Below are 16,108 nucleotides of genomic sequence, written 5' to 3'. Positions count from 1 at the left end.
TGGGAGTCTTTAAAAAACTTCAAAAAAGAGGCATGATTCTCAAATGTGTGATAGCTGTGAAGACTGATTGTGGCTTTCTCTAGGCTCTACTAAGCCAACATTTGCAAATGAGTATGTATAAAGGTATGTGAAGCTAGTGGTCCACTGGTTACCAGGTCAAACCCCAAGGAGTTCTACTATAGATCTGAGAGCTAAAACTGATCATGTCCTGCTGTCATGCAGTCCTGCTGTGTTCATGCCAGAAACACCCTGCTTCTGAAACTGCCTTTTTAAAGGAGACTGTGTCCCCTGTCTTTACTAGCCCATAGGTGTACAAAACACTTCATGATTTCTCTCCAGCAGGACAGCAGCAATGGCATGTTCTTCACATGAGAACAGATGCTATCTTTTCTCTACGATCTCTGAATGACCTTTCACTTTGGCCATATTTTTCAGAAGAAACAGTTCATGAAGAGGGAAGGAGGGATTTTTTTCCCTACAAATAATCTAGCACTCTGTCATGATTCATGCAGTTCATGCTGAAAAATATCTCTTTGATACATGTGATACTCAAGCTCAAGAAGCTCCTTAAGTCATTTGCCCTGCCAGAATGCTGTTGGCTTTATCTCTAGCAAGTTAAACCTGGTGTAACTGGAGTGCAGTTATCCCCTTTTTCCTTGTATGGAAACCACCTATTAGCATAGTTGTAAATTTTAAGACCAGATGAGTACAACAATTTCTTTTAATCTGTATTCTGCAAAACAGTTTTCAAAGTTTTTGACTGCTTCCTCAAGTTAAGCTGAGTATCCCTGATCCAACAGAAAAAAGGGAACAGGTAAAACAACTGAAACAAGATTGACTCTTGTTCACTACTTGAAGATTGCATCTCTAAAAAATTATGTTCACAGATTCGCACCACAACCCTTAGCTGTAGAGTTTGCCACATGCAACAACGTAAGAGAATCTGGGTGGCTGAGGGTTAATTTGTTATGTGATTCTGTCCAGCCTCTCCCCCAATATTTTGAAACATAATTCAGAATTTAAAATCAATGTAACACACAAAGAGAGAACATCACATTGAAAGAACAAGTTCTATGTTAAAATTTACACCAGGTGCATCTCAGTAATGTGGACACAACTTGCAATAAATAGCTCCATGTGGGAAAACAGCATTCTTTACTGGCAAACACTCTTCTGTAAACTGTGCTAATACTGATACAGGCGCTGCTTCTTACATTTTTTAGGCTCTGTGCATGTGGTAGTCATTCATACAAATTCCTGTCTCCCTTCTCCTTTCCCTTTAAAAAGGTTAATCCTTCTTTGTGCAGAAAGGTCAGTGTGGGATTTAAATACATGTTAAAAGACTGAGAATCTATATTCAGAGGCTAAAGGAATTTTAAAAATGCACTTTTCATGAAAATCCCTCTTCACAGAGAACACCTTTCACTGAAAGGCACCAAGAGTTTGCTTGGATGTTTGGCTTGAACATCCTTGACTCCAAGGGCACAGCTTTTTACAGGATTAAGCTTCACATTATGCAAATACTATATCAAGACTGATTCACCTCTCCAAGTTGTTTTGTGACTTCAGGAAGGTATGATCTCATTCAACTATAGATACTAATCTATTTCCTAGGTGGCCCACAACCTTTTATTCAAGAACCAAAGGCAGCTTGAATACAGAAGGCCCCCAGGAAAACTTCAAAAACCTACTGAAAATAGGTGACAGTATCTCCCTGTTCAACGGATTACTTCATCATCTCATTCACTCCATTGTGCAGCATACATCCAGGTGCTTTTCAGCTTGCTGGGCTGATGCATCCTTTAATTCTGTTGATATGACGAGCCCACAACAGTACTTATCCTCCTGCTGCTTTGTTGTGAAGGACAGAAGATAGGGGTGCTGATGGCTACTGTTTCAGGTAAGCATCAGCAGCTGTAGTTCAAAGTTTGGTCTTTGTGAATACAAGCATGGGGCTGCACAGCGAGACGGGGAGGTTTACTCAAAGAGAGAGATGTAGTCTGGTTCCTGGTCCTCTTGGCCACACGGGTAAAGCAACAGCTCCTTCCCCAAGGAAGTGATGGGTTCGTCCTGTTGATATAGGATATGATTAAACACCACCTTTCAAACAGACCCTACCTATCACATCACGGGGCGGACAGCAGTCACCCTGCCTCCCTGAAGGTGCGGAATGTGCTTGGTGCAGGAACCCAGAGGCACAATTCTGGCAGTTCTCGGAAAGAGCTGTGCTTGTCTTGTAGGCAACTGCAGCTTCTATGGCAGGAACTACTGCCCAGCCTAGAAGGTGCTGGAGCAAGGGCTGTGCAGCATGCAGCTACGCGGGGCAGGGTGGTTGTGGACCGTGCTCCTGGCTGGGTTTGTGGGAGGGACAAAGGCAGATCCTGGAATAAGCCCAGACCCTCTGCTCAGGCAAGCCCCGTTCTAACAAGGGAATTCCCGGGTAGTACAGTCTCTGCTTCCCATCTCGTTCTCCACCCTAGCACCAGACGCATGGTGGAAACTTGCCTTCTTTCATGGTCACCCAGTGGGTGATAAGCAGAACCCACTAAGGCACTTCAGTGGAGTGGGTTCACCCTGCCCATCTCTGCTGCAGCGCAGGGGGTCTGTAGGATTCTTCGCAGACAGTGGGCACGGCCCTATCTTTATACAGATAGGCATAGCCAGGCCTTAAATCCTCTGGCTCTGGTAGAGCTGTATAGCTCCTGCTTTCAACAACTTCAGCCTGAACTGTGAAACCCATGCAAGAAGCAAGTTCAGGTAGCCCAGGTAGAGCTCCATATAGCAAATGAACATAGGGATTTTCCTCATGTCCAATTATCTTTAGCCATGTCTGTGTTAGGCTAGGCACTTATTTTAAATGAACCTTTAGGCAAAATGATTGTCCTGCCCCTGGGCAGATCTTACAGTAAAGGAATGAACAATCCATCTGGCCCTCCTTGGAGCCCAGGTAACGGCAGTCAGTGCTAGCCAACACCGTTGTATTGTTGCAAGAACCTGCCAACCTTCTTCTTTCCCTCCTATTTTTTATATTTGCTCCATATCACACCTTGTCTACTTGGAGATTATCGATACCTTGTTCTCTTTCTTGCTGAAACTGGAGGCAAGCAGGATTTTCTGCTTACCCAACTTGCCGGGGCCCTGCAACAACGGAGAGAATCCCCCCCAAAATGAAGTCTGCATGAATATGCTGCCATCTCTCACCTTATCGGCATTTCTACTGAACAGTGTGTAAGTAACATGGGCCCTGTGTACAAGGCGTTCTGTGCACTTGAGGAGGAATAAGTCAGGTCTAAGATGTTTGAGATGTGTTAGGTCACCTCAGATGTACCCATCAGGCTGGCATACCCTTCTGGAGCGGCACACAGGATACCCAACGGCAGCTAAAATGGGTCTAGGTACCTATTTTAAAAAAAACTGAATCTATTCTTTCTTATTTTGGAGTGCCCTGAGGCAAGTAAACAAACAGTTAATGAATGCATTGCTAGATGTTCACCTTGTGGTAGTCTACAAGGTCAGCCAGGGTTGGATGTTGTAGCTGGTCCACTCCAAGGAAGCTGTAGGAATCACTGGAGGCATCAATGAGGAAGTGCTTACATCCTTCCACAGACCGATAGGAGAGCACGTAGCCTTTGATTTTCTCGCTGACCCGGACCAGAAAACTCCCCGGCACTGTTTTATTCAGAAGCTCCTCTGCTTTCTTGGAGGCTACGATACCTGCTCAAAACCAAAACACAAACCCGAAGGGAGAAAAGCATTCGTGCAGGACTGGCTGGAACAGTTCTCACAAGACATCTGCTTTACTGCTCTAAACCGAACCCATGGCACTTCCGTCCCTCGCATCGCCCAGCAGCCCAGGAAGAACAGCACTGCCACTGCTAGTAACAAACCATGGCCACATGCTAGCTGCGCTTTAACTGTTCCAGACTCGGCTGGTTGTGGAGGATAGACGCGCAGAGCTCAAAAGAACAGTTTCTGTGTTATGCGAGAGAACAGCATTGCCCTGTGTTGCGTGTTGATTCCAGTATGGCCGGGCTTTGCAGAGCCAGTGATCACAGGTCCTGTCAGAACGCCTCGCAAGCACTGACAGCCCAGTTGCAAGAGGATAACGCTTCTGGTGCTGCACTCTTGGATCAAAGGAGTTTCCCAAGCAAGGGAGATGGATGGGATTATGATGACCCATTAGAAATGTGATGGAAAGGTGGTGGATAATGAGCACGTATGGAGGGAGAATGACTTGGGGCCAAAGCTGAGCTGGATGAGGTGTGCTCGAATCTCTCTCACCCTGGTCCAAGCAGTTACCAGGGTGACCACGCGTTCACTACCGGGAGGCAGGGGTGGCACAGAGGTACGGGGTATTTTGAACACCTGGCCTATGTTCTAATACTTTAGCTTGCCCTTTGTCATAATGCTAAAGGAATTTAAACTACATTAATAGATATTTAAGATGGAAAACATAGCCACCTTCAAAAAGCTCCTGGGTCCATCCTGCGGCGGCAGCAGCCATATTAGCAGAAACAACTCCTTAAAGAATTGGGTTGGGGCAGAAACACTCAAGACTCACCATGGAACCAAGGTGCTATTGTGTCTGTGGTTTTCTGATAGCCAGCTCGGAGAGGGAATTGCTCCTCTTTGAACCACTTGATGATGCTTTCTTCAGTGGAATTGGAGACTGTCCTTTGGATGCCTTCTTTCCTGTTAGAAAAGACCATGGTTTGTACATCAAGTTCTAACGACACCTTTTGAGTCCTTGTCAGGACTTAGCTTTTGTTCAGGATGTTAAGAACAGCCCTAAACAGAAGGCTTACACTAGTGCAGCTGTCAGCAATTTTATATGGTTTTCAGAGGACACCTAGCATCTAGTATGTAGGCACTCTAGGCTTAGCACACTCTACTAAATAAACCTGTTACCCTCCAGGGCTGAACAAATAATTTCATCACACCCTAGGCTGAAATATAGCCTACGCTCTGCATTTTTGCCTGCGAGGTGCCTCCTCCATGTGAGCAGGAGAGCTAACCATTCCCATCTCAAGCATCCCACGCTAGAGCAGAAGAAGCTCATCCCTTGTCCCCTCCACAGTGCACAGGGGTTTCCTTACCTAATTGCTCTCCCGTTTGCCATCGCAGAAGGTAGAAGCTTAGGCTTGGGAGGGAGAGGTGGATATTGGAGTGGTCGCCGATCTCCTGCTGTGGCACCCTTGGAAATATCTGCCTGCTTCCCTCTGTGGATACCCTGCAGTGAAAGCCTCCTGTAGTCGTCCCTGGCCTGCCGTGCGAGGGAGCGTCTCTTCTCATCTGCTGCCTTGGATTTCCTCACTGGAACAAAAAAGGAGTCCTACAGGAGCGAACAAGCAGGCAAGTTTTAAGCTTGTTGCCCTTTGTCCAACTTCCAGCTTGATGAAGTGGGAGAAAAACCCATTTCACAAGGTGAAAGATGCACTCAATTGTGAGACCATTTTTCACATGTGTCCCATCACTTTTGGGCATCTGCTACTTAATGGGGTCCAGTTTTTATTCCTTCAAAAGATTAAAAATCTGGGTTCTTTCTGGGCACCAGGTCCCTTCGAGACTACTCGGTTTTGTTTTGGATGTTGACTCCTGGTTCAGACAGTCTTTCATGTGAGCTGGTGGGGTGTGGAGGGTGTACGGAATAAAAGCTGCTGAAGCGACCCCAGATTAATCCTTTGAAGTATTTGAAAATGCTGATGATTTTTTGAGGGTGGGAGGGAGTCTTGCTGAAACTGTTAGGGGAAGTGGAGAACTGCCTTGCAGAACTGCCTTGATTGTCTAGGTCCAGCTCAGCCTGGAGTCTGTAGGAGTAACCAGCTCTTCAGCTGGTCTGAGTTAAGCTAGTTCTTTCCTTGCTTTTGTAATAAACTTTAGATTATTTTTTCTTATCAGTGAGAAAAAGAAAACCCCTGGCCTGAAGTGGCAACAGTTGGTAGTACAGCATTGCCATCTACTGAGCAGCTGGGGAGGAACTGGGTAAAAAAATGCATCGGGTTCTCCAGGAAGTATTTGGCAGCAGTGGTGGATGCTACTGCAGGTCTCATACTGTTTGCCGTTTTCCTTCCTATTGTTTTGATTCGTTATGTGAGACAGTGCGGTAGGCCTCTGCTTAGGTGGGATTGTGCTTGAATGACAGGGAAGCTCTTTTGAGTTCGTCCCTGTCACCCATTACCCTTGTCCTCAAGAGTAATGGTTACTGCAAAGCCCTACAAAGGGCCAGCTTCTAGTTTAAAATTGATTATCCTGGCTATATTCCTGTGGTTTGTATTTGTTGCTTGTTTTAATATAGTATCTGTAGGAAAAAAAATCAATTTCTTTGCCCAGCTGTAGTCTCAGTGCTGTGTGGACTCGGAAATATTTCTGATAATGCAGTGCTGTATTTCTTGGCAGTACTGTCCACCCACTGACCAATTTTTCAATTCCAGTGTGGCAAGAGAAGGATTGAGATCACCCCCATAGAGCCCTAGAATTTCTCAAGCCCCATAGAAAAAGGTCATCCTAAGATCTTACAGGTTTCCTGCCATTCAGGCTCATTCTCATCCGATCTCTGAAGCATCTTCTGGCTCTCCAAGCTGGGGTGACTCTGTAGTATTGCCTCCTGGGAGGCTGTGGTCTCTTCTCTTGAATTTCTCCTCTGTGCTTCCTTCATCTATGAAAGAAACAGTGTGTTCAGCTTTGTTCCAGGCTAGTTTTAACCCTGTTTTTTAGCTGGCCTAGAAATACTGGGAACTCCATTCTTTATTGTGAATCCCTCTGATGTCAACAACATACTCTGAATGTCTGTCTTTACTGCAGGTGGCAACAAAGGAAGTAAGGGAAAACAGTCTACCAGAAGTCATCAGGAACATCTCCCTGTGCTGTTCCCCGGTCTGATAGCCTGGCCTGCTTTGCATCATCTCCGAATTGTCACACTGTACATGAGGAGCATGGCAACGCTGGATAAAACTGGTCCAAGAGGTGAGGATGTTCTTGGGTCAGATGAGGCTCTGAGGCTGACTGAGACTCTAGGATAAAGTCTGGGCCCCACTCCATGTGTTAGGAGCACTCTGGGTTGTCACTTACCTCTTGGAAGCCACGCTTCCTCACGTGGCAGTCTGCCAGCATCTGGTGAACATCTCTGTTTTCCCTCTGGGTGGAAGAAGAGAGCAGTGAGAAATAAATGTGGCATTAGGACACTTGCTCTTTTTTTGGAGCAATAGGTGTTTAACACAGAAGCAGTGATGTGACATTTAGGTTAACAAATTTTGCCAGCCTTCTCTGATGGACATCGGGTTTTTTCATTATATTAGGCCTAAAGTGCCACAGGAGGAGAATTCAGGAGTGTCAGCACTGTCATAAGCACACCTAGATTTGCTAAGCAATGCTCCCAAGTGCTCCCAGGGAGCAGTCCCTTCCCTCCCTCCCTATCAAGAAAGCTCTAGCAGAACCTGCTGGCCACAGCTTTACCTGCCTGTGCTTGTTTGCTGCTGTGGCTGAGGTGCTACAAAACCCTGCTCGTCAGACTGACCCTACTAGCTGCGTATCTCGTGTTCAGTCTTCCTTGCAAACTAAACCAGCTATCCTGGCAGCAAATGCTAGGTGAGACCTGCCTTTGAAGATGAACAGTTAGACTTGTTTTGGAGCAAACACCCACCCACCTCTCCACTGGACCCAGACTGACTCCCACGGTGCAGTGAATAATGAGTTAACTGTACTACGCTGCTTACCAAGGACACACTTTGTTTTATCTCCGTCACCAGCTTGGCTAATATTTAATATGAACAGGGCTTTCCAATTTCCCGCTCCTTGACAGGAAACTAGGAACTTCACGTGGGTGTGAAGCAGCTTGTTTTCTTAGCTCAGCCCCCTGTCCCCTGCAGCAGAGAAAGCACAATGCCCGGATCCCTCAGGTTAGATGGGAACTAGATCTCAGAGAAAGCACTTCAACGAGGGAGGTGAGGAAAGGCCCCTCTCCAGGCCAAGAAAATGCAACAGGGGTCTTTGGTCTGGATCAGCCCTCCTAATAACAAAAGCCCCAGAAACCTGGGGAAAAGCTACTAATAATACAATGATAGAAAACAAAAGTAAAATATACAACCCCCTCTATTTCCACGCATACAACTTTGAAAGGGTTTTAGATTTTTTTTCACGGTAAGATTTTTGGGGTTTTTTTGGGGGGGTTGCCTTTTTTTTGTTGTTAACTGTGATTAATAGCTGCCTTGAAAAGAAAAAACAAATCTCTCACATTGTTGCTCAACTTCAGCAAATAGTGCTAAGAAAAACCCCATGTGACTCAGAGGCTTTCGATAAAGGAGACAGCTGCTCAAAATCCTCTTCAGTATTTTGGTAGCAGTGGGAGAGGCATTTTGCCAAAACCCAACCTTCAGTTATTGTGCTTTTTATACTGAAATATGAAGTGGCTGTATAATAAAAGAAGATACACTCATACAAGTTAGAAGCAAAAGGCTGGATGAAAATTCTGCTGAATGAGATTGGACTTCTCCCATAAAATTGGCAGGGTGTTCTGTTCCTTCTGTTCAATTTTGGTTGCATGGATATTTAATTTAACTCATCTTTTTCCTAGTTCTCTGCAAATGACTTTTTGTACCCAGTTAAAAAGTAGAAATGTATTTATTGTTGGAGAAAAATATTTCTGTAATGAAACACCACAGCAAAGCAGACACTGTAGTTACTGCGTTTGGTATTTTCCTGTGTTGCCAAGCTATTTTCTAACTATTTTAGAAGATTAAAAAAAAAGAGAAGAAGAAAAGAAGAACCTAAAATTTGCATGTTAGAGGATGCCAGTAAAATTCTCTATCTTAATCTGTTATTTTATACAGGTAGATGATTTTGTCTGAGGGCTGTGACCTTGCATGTACAGTTCCTGAGATACCCTCCCCGGTCTTGCCCAAAAAGCCATCCAAACTAGCCACCGAGCAGGAGGGAAAGCACTGTGACCACTGTGACCCTTGTTTTACCCACAGAGAATGGAAGCAAAGGAATCCAGAGTAACTTATCGCTTGGTACAGAGCAGATCTCTCCCAGCTCGTAATAGGACTTGGACCTCCAGAGTCCTAAGGATGGATGTAACAGCACAGCTTCTTCTCTGACTACAGAAGAAAAGCCGTAACAGTTAGCTGGCTTTTTTTCATCTTCAGATTTCTATTTACAGCAACCAGGATTTGCTGTACTTCTTAGATCTCAAAGCACATGTTTCTGATTGCTAGGAGGAAAAGGGGGGAAGCTACCTTTGTGAGCTCCTGGCTTTTCCCCGTTGTAGCAGCAGCACTTTTTCTCACACCTTCCTTCTTTTCCTCCACGGTGTTTTTTTTATTCCCATGAAGAACTGTCTCACCCAGGAATCCTGACTGGGGATGTAGAGACTGTGTTACAGAAGAGTCAGTCTCTCTGAAACGCAAGAGAGAGAGGGCTTAGGAACCCAAGGGAGTCACTTTCTGCTCTCTGAGCATCTTGCAAGGAAGCTGCATGTGAGCAGAGCTGTGCTGCACTGAAGCAGCACATGTGCAGGAAACTATCATATCTCCAAATCAGGCAGGCGGAATAATTAAATTAATGACTCGTGGTGAGTAACTGTCATCCTGCTGTACACAGGCACCCGTCAGCGAATCAGTGCAACCCAAACACCACCTGCTGCAATCAAAGAGTTAGCATTTCCTGTGGTCTGCGGAGGGTATGGCACCCGAGCCATGTCACAGGAGGCTCGGTGAGCTGGGGCAAGCCTCGGCCTGCAGCTGGTCTCTGCCAGCATTGTGTGTATCACAGAAAGCCACCTTTGCCTGTGCCTTTTGCCTGCAAGGTACCTTCTCTGTACCTGCCCACCAAGTCTTCCAGGTGAAGGGTGCTTACCTGCCCTCCTTGCCTTGCTCTCTTTCTAACCGCTTTGCCCTTTGTGCCTGGATCTCTTCGCAGATGGCTGCATATGATTTGTCTGAAGGATGCTCGCCCATCACCCAGACCCAGACATCATTGTCAGCACCGAGCTTCCATGTCACTGATTTCCTGCTGGCTGGAAAAGAAGCAGCTCTTTGGCAAACACTCTTGCTTTGGTAGCTCCGTTCAGGGCCTGCATCCTGCCTGCAGTGCCCTCCTAGCTGCTGCTGATGGCAGAGCCTCCCCAAAAGCAGCTGTACACGGGGAAGGAAAGCTTGGCTGGGATGCAGCATGCACCTCCCATTTCATTTCATAGTACTGAAGCCAGGTCAGTGAAGGAGGCATTTCTGAGTCGGGGGGCAAGCGAAAAGGCTCGCCACTGTTTCCTTTTTTGCTTTAATTCCTTGCCACTGCCCTCCACAAACTGCGTGAGAGTGACCTACCTGCAAACAAAGCATGTGGGGGAGAGCTGGGAGAAGAGTGTTATCTTCCTAGAAGCCAGCAGTGCTGTGTAAGGCAAGGAGACTTCAGGTCTAAAGGTACAGCAGGAACCCCCTTGCAGATCTGGTGCCCCAGGACAGATGTTCAAGTCATAGACAGATTCAGAGGCCCCATTTAGTGGGAAGTTTAATGACATATATCTCCTGGGGGCAAGTAAGCCATGTTTTCCCAGCTAGGGCAGTTGAGCAATTTGGTCAAGGACGGAGTGTCTGGGCCAGGGAGTAAAAACCATTGCATGGCTGGCCAGAACAGCTCCATCACAGGTGGGTTTAGTTGTGGTTTAGAAAGATGACTACATGTCCCTGGGAGAAGAAATTGCTCTAAGGACACATTACTTCCTATTTCTAGGGAGCAGTTGACTGGGCCACATCTATGCCAGGGGAAGCAGCTGACAGGCAGAGACTTACCTTTTCTTGGCAGTGACTTCTTTGCTGAAGCCTTGTCCACAGCAGCTTCTCTTTCCTCCCACCGTCTGACCTGTTCCTGCCTCATCTTGAAGAAGAGGATCTGCTTCTGCTCCTCGCTGAGTTCTGCCAGCAGGTCGGGATCGATGTACATGTCCGATAGTATCTGTTTCAGCATGGCTGCAGGTTTAAGTTACGCACGTTTGTGGCAATGATCTCCAGGGATCAGATCCTCTTCCTGGCTCCAACAAGAAAGACTCCCTCCCCGCCTGAGCCTGGAGCAGGAATGCAGGCGTGCCAGAGTAATTATACTTCTGTCTGTTTTTTTTTTTTTTAGCTCAGACTTCCTGCAGAGACCAAAAAAGTAAATAAGTAGCTTAAAACCTGCTGTTAAGTTTCCTTGAAATAAGAGGTGAGCTCAGCTCCCACGCAGCCCCTGCCCGCTCTGCAGGGAGAGCTGGCCAGAAGGGACGGGTCCTGGAGTGGGGAGGTTGTGTTGATACCCTGATAAACCTAGCTGATAGTATATCAAAAGAGAGAGAACACTGCCTGTTACAGTCATCAGAGGTGCGGCTTGGCTGTGCTCAAGCAAACATTCCTGCTGGGCAGGGAATCAATGAACCCATGACTAGACGGCTACTCCTCCTTCCAAAGAGGAAAACTTCGATGATCAAAAGGCCAGCCTGCCTCCTTTCACCAAAGAAAGATAGGGAGAGTTTTTGCTCTGCTGCCGAGGTAGGAGTGGGAGTTTTGGGGTGCTTCTGTCCATCAAAGGCAGCCTTACAGCAAGTCAAGGGAGCACAAGTAGTGCAGCTGCTGTGGAGAAGGGTCAGCAGCCGAGTGGCTGAGGCAGCTCCCAGCCTGACACGTCTTGCTGATGCATCTTGCCCACGCGGTGAGCCTGGCGTGGGATGTCCCTGTCGGACAGGATGAAGCGGATAAGGATTGCTGCCTGGGATGCCTGTTCCTGCCTGGAATGCCAAGCCGTGTCTGGTGCGTGCTGGCAAGGTGCTAACGCCCACGCAGCTATGCTTTGGGCCCGTGGATTTACATTTACAACAAGGGTTTCGCTGAAACATTGGGAGCTCTCCTGTCACTTGAAAAGGTGCCAAATGAGAGAATAGAAATGTGGACTAAAGACCTTGAAACCAGCTCTTTTCTGGATATCTGGATAAACTTGGGGAGGTCAGGAGGTTGGTTGGCAGCACTTTTGGTGGCACAGGGAGGGTGACAGCACGTATGAAGTGCAACCAGAGCAGGGTGGCTGGCTGGCCAGGGGCGGCAGGGGCTTTCTGGACAAACTTTTGGGAAATGGTGCCCACAGGCTGCAAGGAGATTAAGCTAGTGGGATTCATTGCGTGCTTCTGCACAAATCCGGGGAGTCTAAGGAACAAGCATGCTAGGACATTGCGCAATAGGTGGGAGGAACGGGGCTGATGGAGCAATAACGGGGAGGTACAAAGGGCACAAATATGGCAGAAGGACCTGTGCTAGGGTGAAGTGGGAGTACATGCTAAATCCTGGAGTCAAATCAATTAACTGTCTTACAGGAGAGAGGCTGGATCCCTAGGGACCCAATTATTGGAAGAAAAGTGTTGGGAGCACCTTCAGCTTTAAAGTATGACAGCTTGACTTCTGCCAAATAAAATAACAGAGAAGGAGGTGGTAGGGGAGCCAGTGAGCACAGTACTGGAGCTTTCCAAGGAGCGCACACACAGCACATTTAATTAGTTGAAATGGGGCAGCACAACAGCAGCCTTCATGACATCAGACTGGCAGGACAGTATCTGCTGCTTTGGTCCACCTTCCCCTGTCTTACCCCACCCCTGGAATCAGGCAGGCTGTCCCAAGCATCCCCCCACCTCTGAACACAACTTGCCCTAAAACTGCTGGAGACAAGGAGCATCTCAAGGACCTCAAGGCATGGATGGAGCAGACCACAGTCCCTGCATAGCATTAGCTGCAACAGAGGCCAGGAGCAGGAGTCCCTGGGAAGGTGCAGTGATCAGGAGTTGGGGCTGAGCCTTCTCATTTCTGTTTTGTTTGCCTGGTTACTTTGTATTTTCCCTATTAAAAAATATTAACTTAATTCCAGAAGCATGAAGCTGCTGTTCCAAATCTGTCTTGCTTTTGTTTGAACAGATGGCTTTCTTAATTAAAAAAAAAAAAAGGGGGGGGGGGGGCTTTCGGGGGAGGTTTTCTCATCTGGACAATGCTTTCTGAGTATCCCCCTGACAGCAGAATTGTTGCAGCTCAGCAGCCAAAGGGGCTTGAGCTGTCCTCAAGCCACGGTGGGTGGCAGCTGTAGAAAGGGAAGAGCTTTTTGTGGGGAGGTTGCTGGTGAGCAGTCCCTCGTACCTTGGGGTACACGAACTGTCTGTTAAACTGCAAAACCGGGGGACACTGCTGAAGGATTGCCATTTAAACTTCACTGTCTCCTGCTCCTAAGCACTACCTGAAAGAGAAGCCATTTGCAAACAGATCAGGGTGTCAGAAAAGTGCCTTTAACCATAAATGGGTACCTTAAGCTTTTAGTTGTGTTTTTTATGATCAGTTCAACACTGCATGAAGGACATCAATTCTGGGGGTTATTTTAGGTGAACTGATGTCTTCAGAAGGTACTTGATGTCGCTCTGATTGTGGGGGGCATGACAATCTCTTTGAGCCCATGGTGGGTTTTCTTTGAAGAAACCACTATGGTTGCATCCTCTGTGGATCTGAAACAGTAACTTAAGTGGCTGATAGTTCTGGACATGGTCTGAGCTTGATGGTCTGGCAGAGATGTCTTCCATGGGCCAACAAATTAATTATGACGTCTAAAATTGAAGGGGCTCTTAGCAAAAGAGACTTGTTGCATGTGGGGAGGTGAAATGCTTTTATTTCCTTCAGGTGAGAAAGTATAATTTTTTGGTTTGTGTGGGCCAAATGCTGAGTGGTTTGGTTAAACAGAGGGCACTCAATCGCTTGCCCAGGGGAAGAAAGGCCAGCCAGCTGGTGAGGCTCTGTCTTCTGGCTCTGGATCAGCAGAACTACTTTTTCCCCAGAAACTCTTCAGAACAGTCACAGTTCACTAGCCAGAGGGGTGCCTGGAAAAGAGAATGGCCAGATGTCATCCTGTGAGGATGTTCTTGCTAAGCTGAGCAGAGCCCTGCGTGGCTCTGGCTGGCAGAGGCGGCTGGAAGTGCAGATCATGAGCCCGAGTCCTGCACCCTGCCTCTTCATACAGCAGTGAGCGACATGACTCCACCTTACCATCACACCAGCCCTCCTCCTCACCCCTTGGCTGCACAGGACGTGTTGGACATGGCTCAGAGTGTTTATGTCGCAGAGTTACAATTTGCAGGGAGCAAAGCTGCAATGGTTAAGTGGTGTTTCTTTCCCTGTCTCTCCCACTCCCACCTCTTGGTGCTTTAGGTGCCCTTCCTTACTTTGGGATGTGCTGCTGTTTTTGCAGGTTCCTTCCTTTATCTTCTGCATCCAACCTGACTCCTTCTGCCTGACTGGGTTATATGCTTCCCCCAAAGCACTTGGGAGACAGAGATTGCTAGTGACAATTCCAAGTCTTTTCCTTAGTTAAATTACTCTTCCTGAGAGATGACACCTGAGAAGCTATCAGCAGAACACATGCAGCACGTCCACGCTGCTTCGGCTTCTGAGGAGTGGGAATGGCTTTGGTATGGCATTTACTTAGGAGGACATGATGTGTTCTGCCATGCCCAGGGGTGACAAGCTGGTCCCTCCTTTCATGCCTGGGGACACAGTGTGTTGGTGAGATGGAAGGGCTCTCAGCAAAAAAGTTTCACAGTCTTGATGCAGTTTTTGCAAAGCTGGATCTCCTTGTAATGTTGGTTGTGAGAGGAAATTTATAATGCTGTGTCCCAAAGGTACCCTTTAAAGAAGCAGCTGTTTTAGTACTGGGAAATCACATAAGCATTTTGAGAGCTTTGCAGTATTTCTTTTTTAGCAATCACTTCACTAAGATATTAGGAGCTGGAAATCCTTGTAATATCAGTCATATGCTGTTCCCAAAGTTTGAATGAAAGCCATGTTCCCGATACTTGGCCAGAAGTGTTTTTGCTGATGCTGTTCCAGCTGTAAGAAGTATATTTATAGCTCAAACTTAGGGGAGCCAAGAACTGCAGTAATGGCAGTGGGACCTTTGAGCAAATTACTTGTAGGAAAACTCTTGTTAAAATTTCTACTGCTTGTATTTTTTTCAAGGGAGTGATATGAGCTGGTTTTGTGGAGGCATTAGAGATGAGAGTAGCCAAAATTAGCAAAAATTAAGTGGGAGGAGGTGAGAAGCCAAAACAGAGCTTCTGGGGCTCTACCACTCATATATAAGATAGTTGACTTGAAAGCCGTAAAAGTAAATGCAATTCAAAGGTTAAATGACCCTTCAGAAAGCAAGGTCATGCAGCATTTAAACTGCTTGCTGGAGAGCAGCCTCTTCTCTGTGTTCCTGTAAATCATCTACCATTAACAGGGGAAACGTAAGTCCATGAATACACATGAAAGTGCAATCGCTTTGGGAGGAGTTGGCATGAGTTGCTGCTCACATGTGCGGTGGGTGACCCTTCAGCCACTGACAGGCTCTTGGGACACCCCCATCTGGCATCCCAGTCCTGGTCCTCACCATCAATACTGCCGGCAGAGGGAAAGGTTCTCCAAGAAAACACTAGATAAACATACATAGGTAGACATTTGATACGATTTACACCAATAAATCAAATAAAAGGGTGTAGAATTAAACAGTGGACACGCTGAATGGTGGTTCTTGTGCTGATTTTCTGAGAGGTGGCTTCTTCAACCTGCCACACACATCTCTACTATAAATGTGTGTGTATACTGTCACTATAAATGTGACAGTAACTTGAAACTAAAAATAACCCAAGAAACTCAAAGATGAGAAGAAAAGAGAACACAAGAAAAGCTGCTTCAGGGCGCAGCCTGGTGAGCTAAGAGCACTTCCGTTGTTAAAAGTTAGCTGTTCCCATAAAAAGCAGATTAGACCAAGTTGTTCAGAAAACAGTGGGACTACATTGCTTTGAATCAAGAGTTGGTCTGCTTAGCAACAAGTGGCTGCAGAGGCACCACTGGGAATTACTGTCTCTGGCCAAGAGGATGGGCCACGAGAGTGCAACTGAATTTCCTTTCCCTTGCCAAACTAAGCCCTGCAGCACCTGGGAGGTATTTTGCTCAGGTTTTGCTGGATTTCTCCAGTTCCAGCCACTCCATTGCTATCACCTCCCTGCCAGACTTTAGGAAGGGCTTTCTGACTTTTTGCAGAAGTTGAAGCAGAGCAGAATTACCAAACCCACCTCAAA

General features: G+C 46.7%; 1 protein-coding gene and 1 long non-coding RNA gene across 2 annotated transcripts; one reads left to right on the top strand and one right to left on the bottom strand.

Annotated features, from left to right (window-relative positions):
- Positions 1–707: 707 nt before the first annotated feature.
- SH2D4A (SH2 domain containing 4A) lies at positions 708–11,291 on the bottom strand. The gene is made up of 9 exons (XM_040597477.1): positions 10,785–11,291; positions 9,853–10,012; positions 9,234–9,393; positions 7,069–7,134; positions 6,517–6,655; positions 5,097–5,313; positions 4,562–4,692; positions 3,494–3,714; positions 708–2,070 (listed from the first exon to the last, which is right to left on the bottom strand). The coding sequence occupies exons 1-9, from the start codon at positions 10,957–10,959 to the stop codon at positions 1,978–1,980; spliced, it is 1,362 nt and encodes a 453-aa protein (XP_040453411.1). The 5' UTR covers positions 10,960–11,291; the 3' UTR covers positions 708–1,977.
- A 161-nt stretch (positions 11,292–11,452) lies between these two features.
- On the top strand, positions 11,453–12,870 carry LOC121089842. The gene is made up of 2 exons (XR_005828398.1): positions 11,453–11,774; positions 12,332–12,870. It is a non-coding gene; the product is annotated as an uncharacterized LOC121089842 (long non-coding RNA).
- Positions 12,871–16,108: the final 3,238 nt, after the last annotated feature.

This window comes from Falco naumanni, chromosome 1, assembly GCF_017639655.2.
Source record: "Falco naumanni isolate bFalNau1 chromosome 1, bFalNau1.pat, whole genome shotgun sequence".
Classification (NCBI taxonomy): domain Eukaryota; kingdom Metazoa; phylum Chordata; class Aves; order Falconiformes; family Falconidae; genus Falco; species Falco naumanni.
Note: the sequence above shows the minus strand (reverse complement) of the source record. Positions and strands in the feature narration are given on the sequence as shown.

What these genes read in the sequence shown, in the direction of transcription:
- SH2D4A (XM_040597477.1), bottom strand. Translation starts at nt 10,959, where the DNA reads ATGCTGAAACAGATACTATCGGACATGTACATCGATCCCGACCTGCTG. An exon ending in GGAAGCGTGGCTTCCAAGAG is followed by an intron (nt 6,656 to 7,068) that starts GTAAGTGACAAC and finishes TTTCTTTCATAG; the next exon opens with ATGAAGGAAGCACAGAGGAG. An exon ending in ACCTTGTAGACTACCACAAG is followed by an intron (nt 2,071 to 3,493) that starts GTGAACATCTAG and finishes CTATATCAACAG; the next exon opens with GACGAACCCATCACTTCCTT.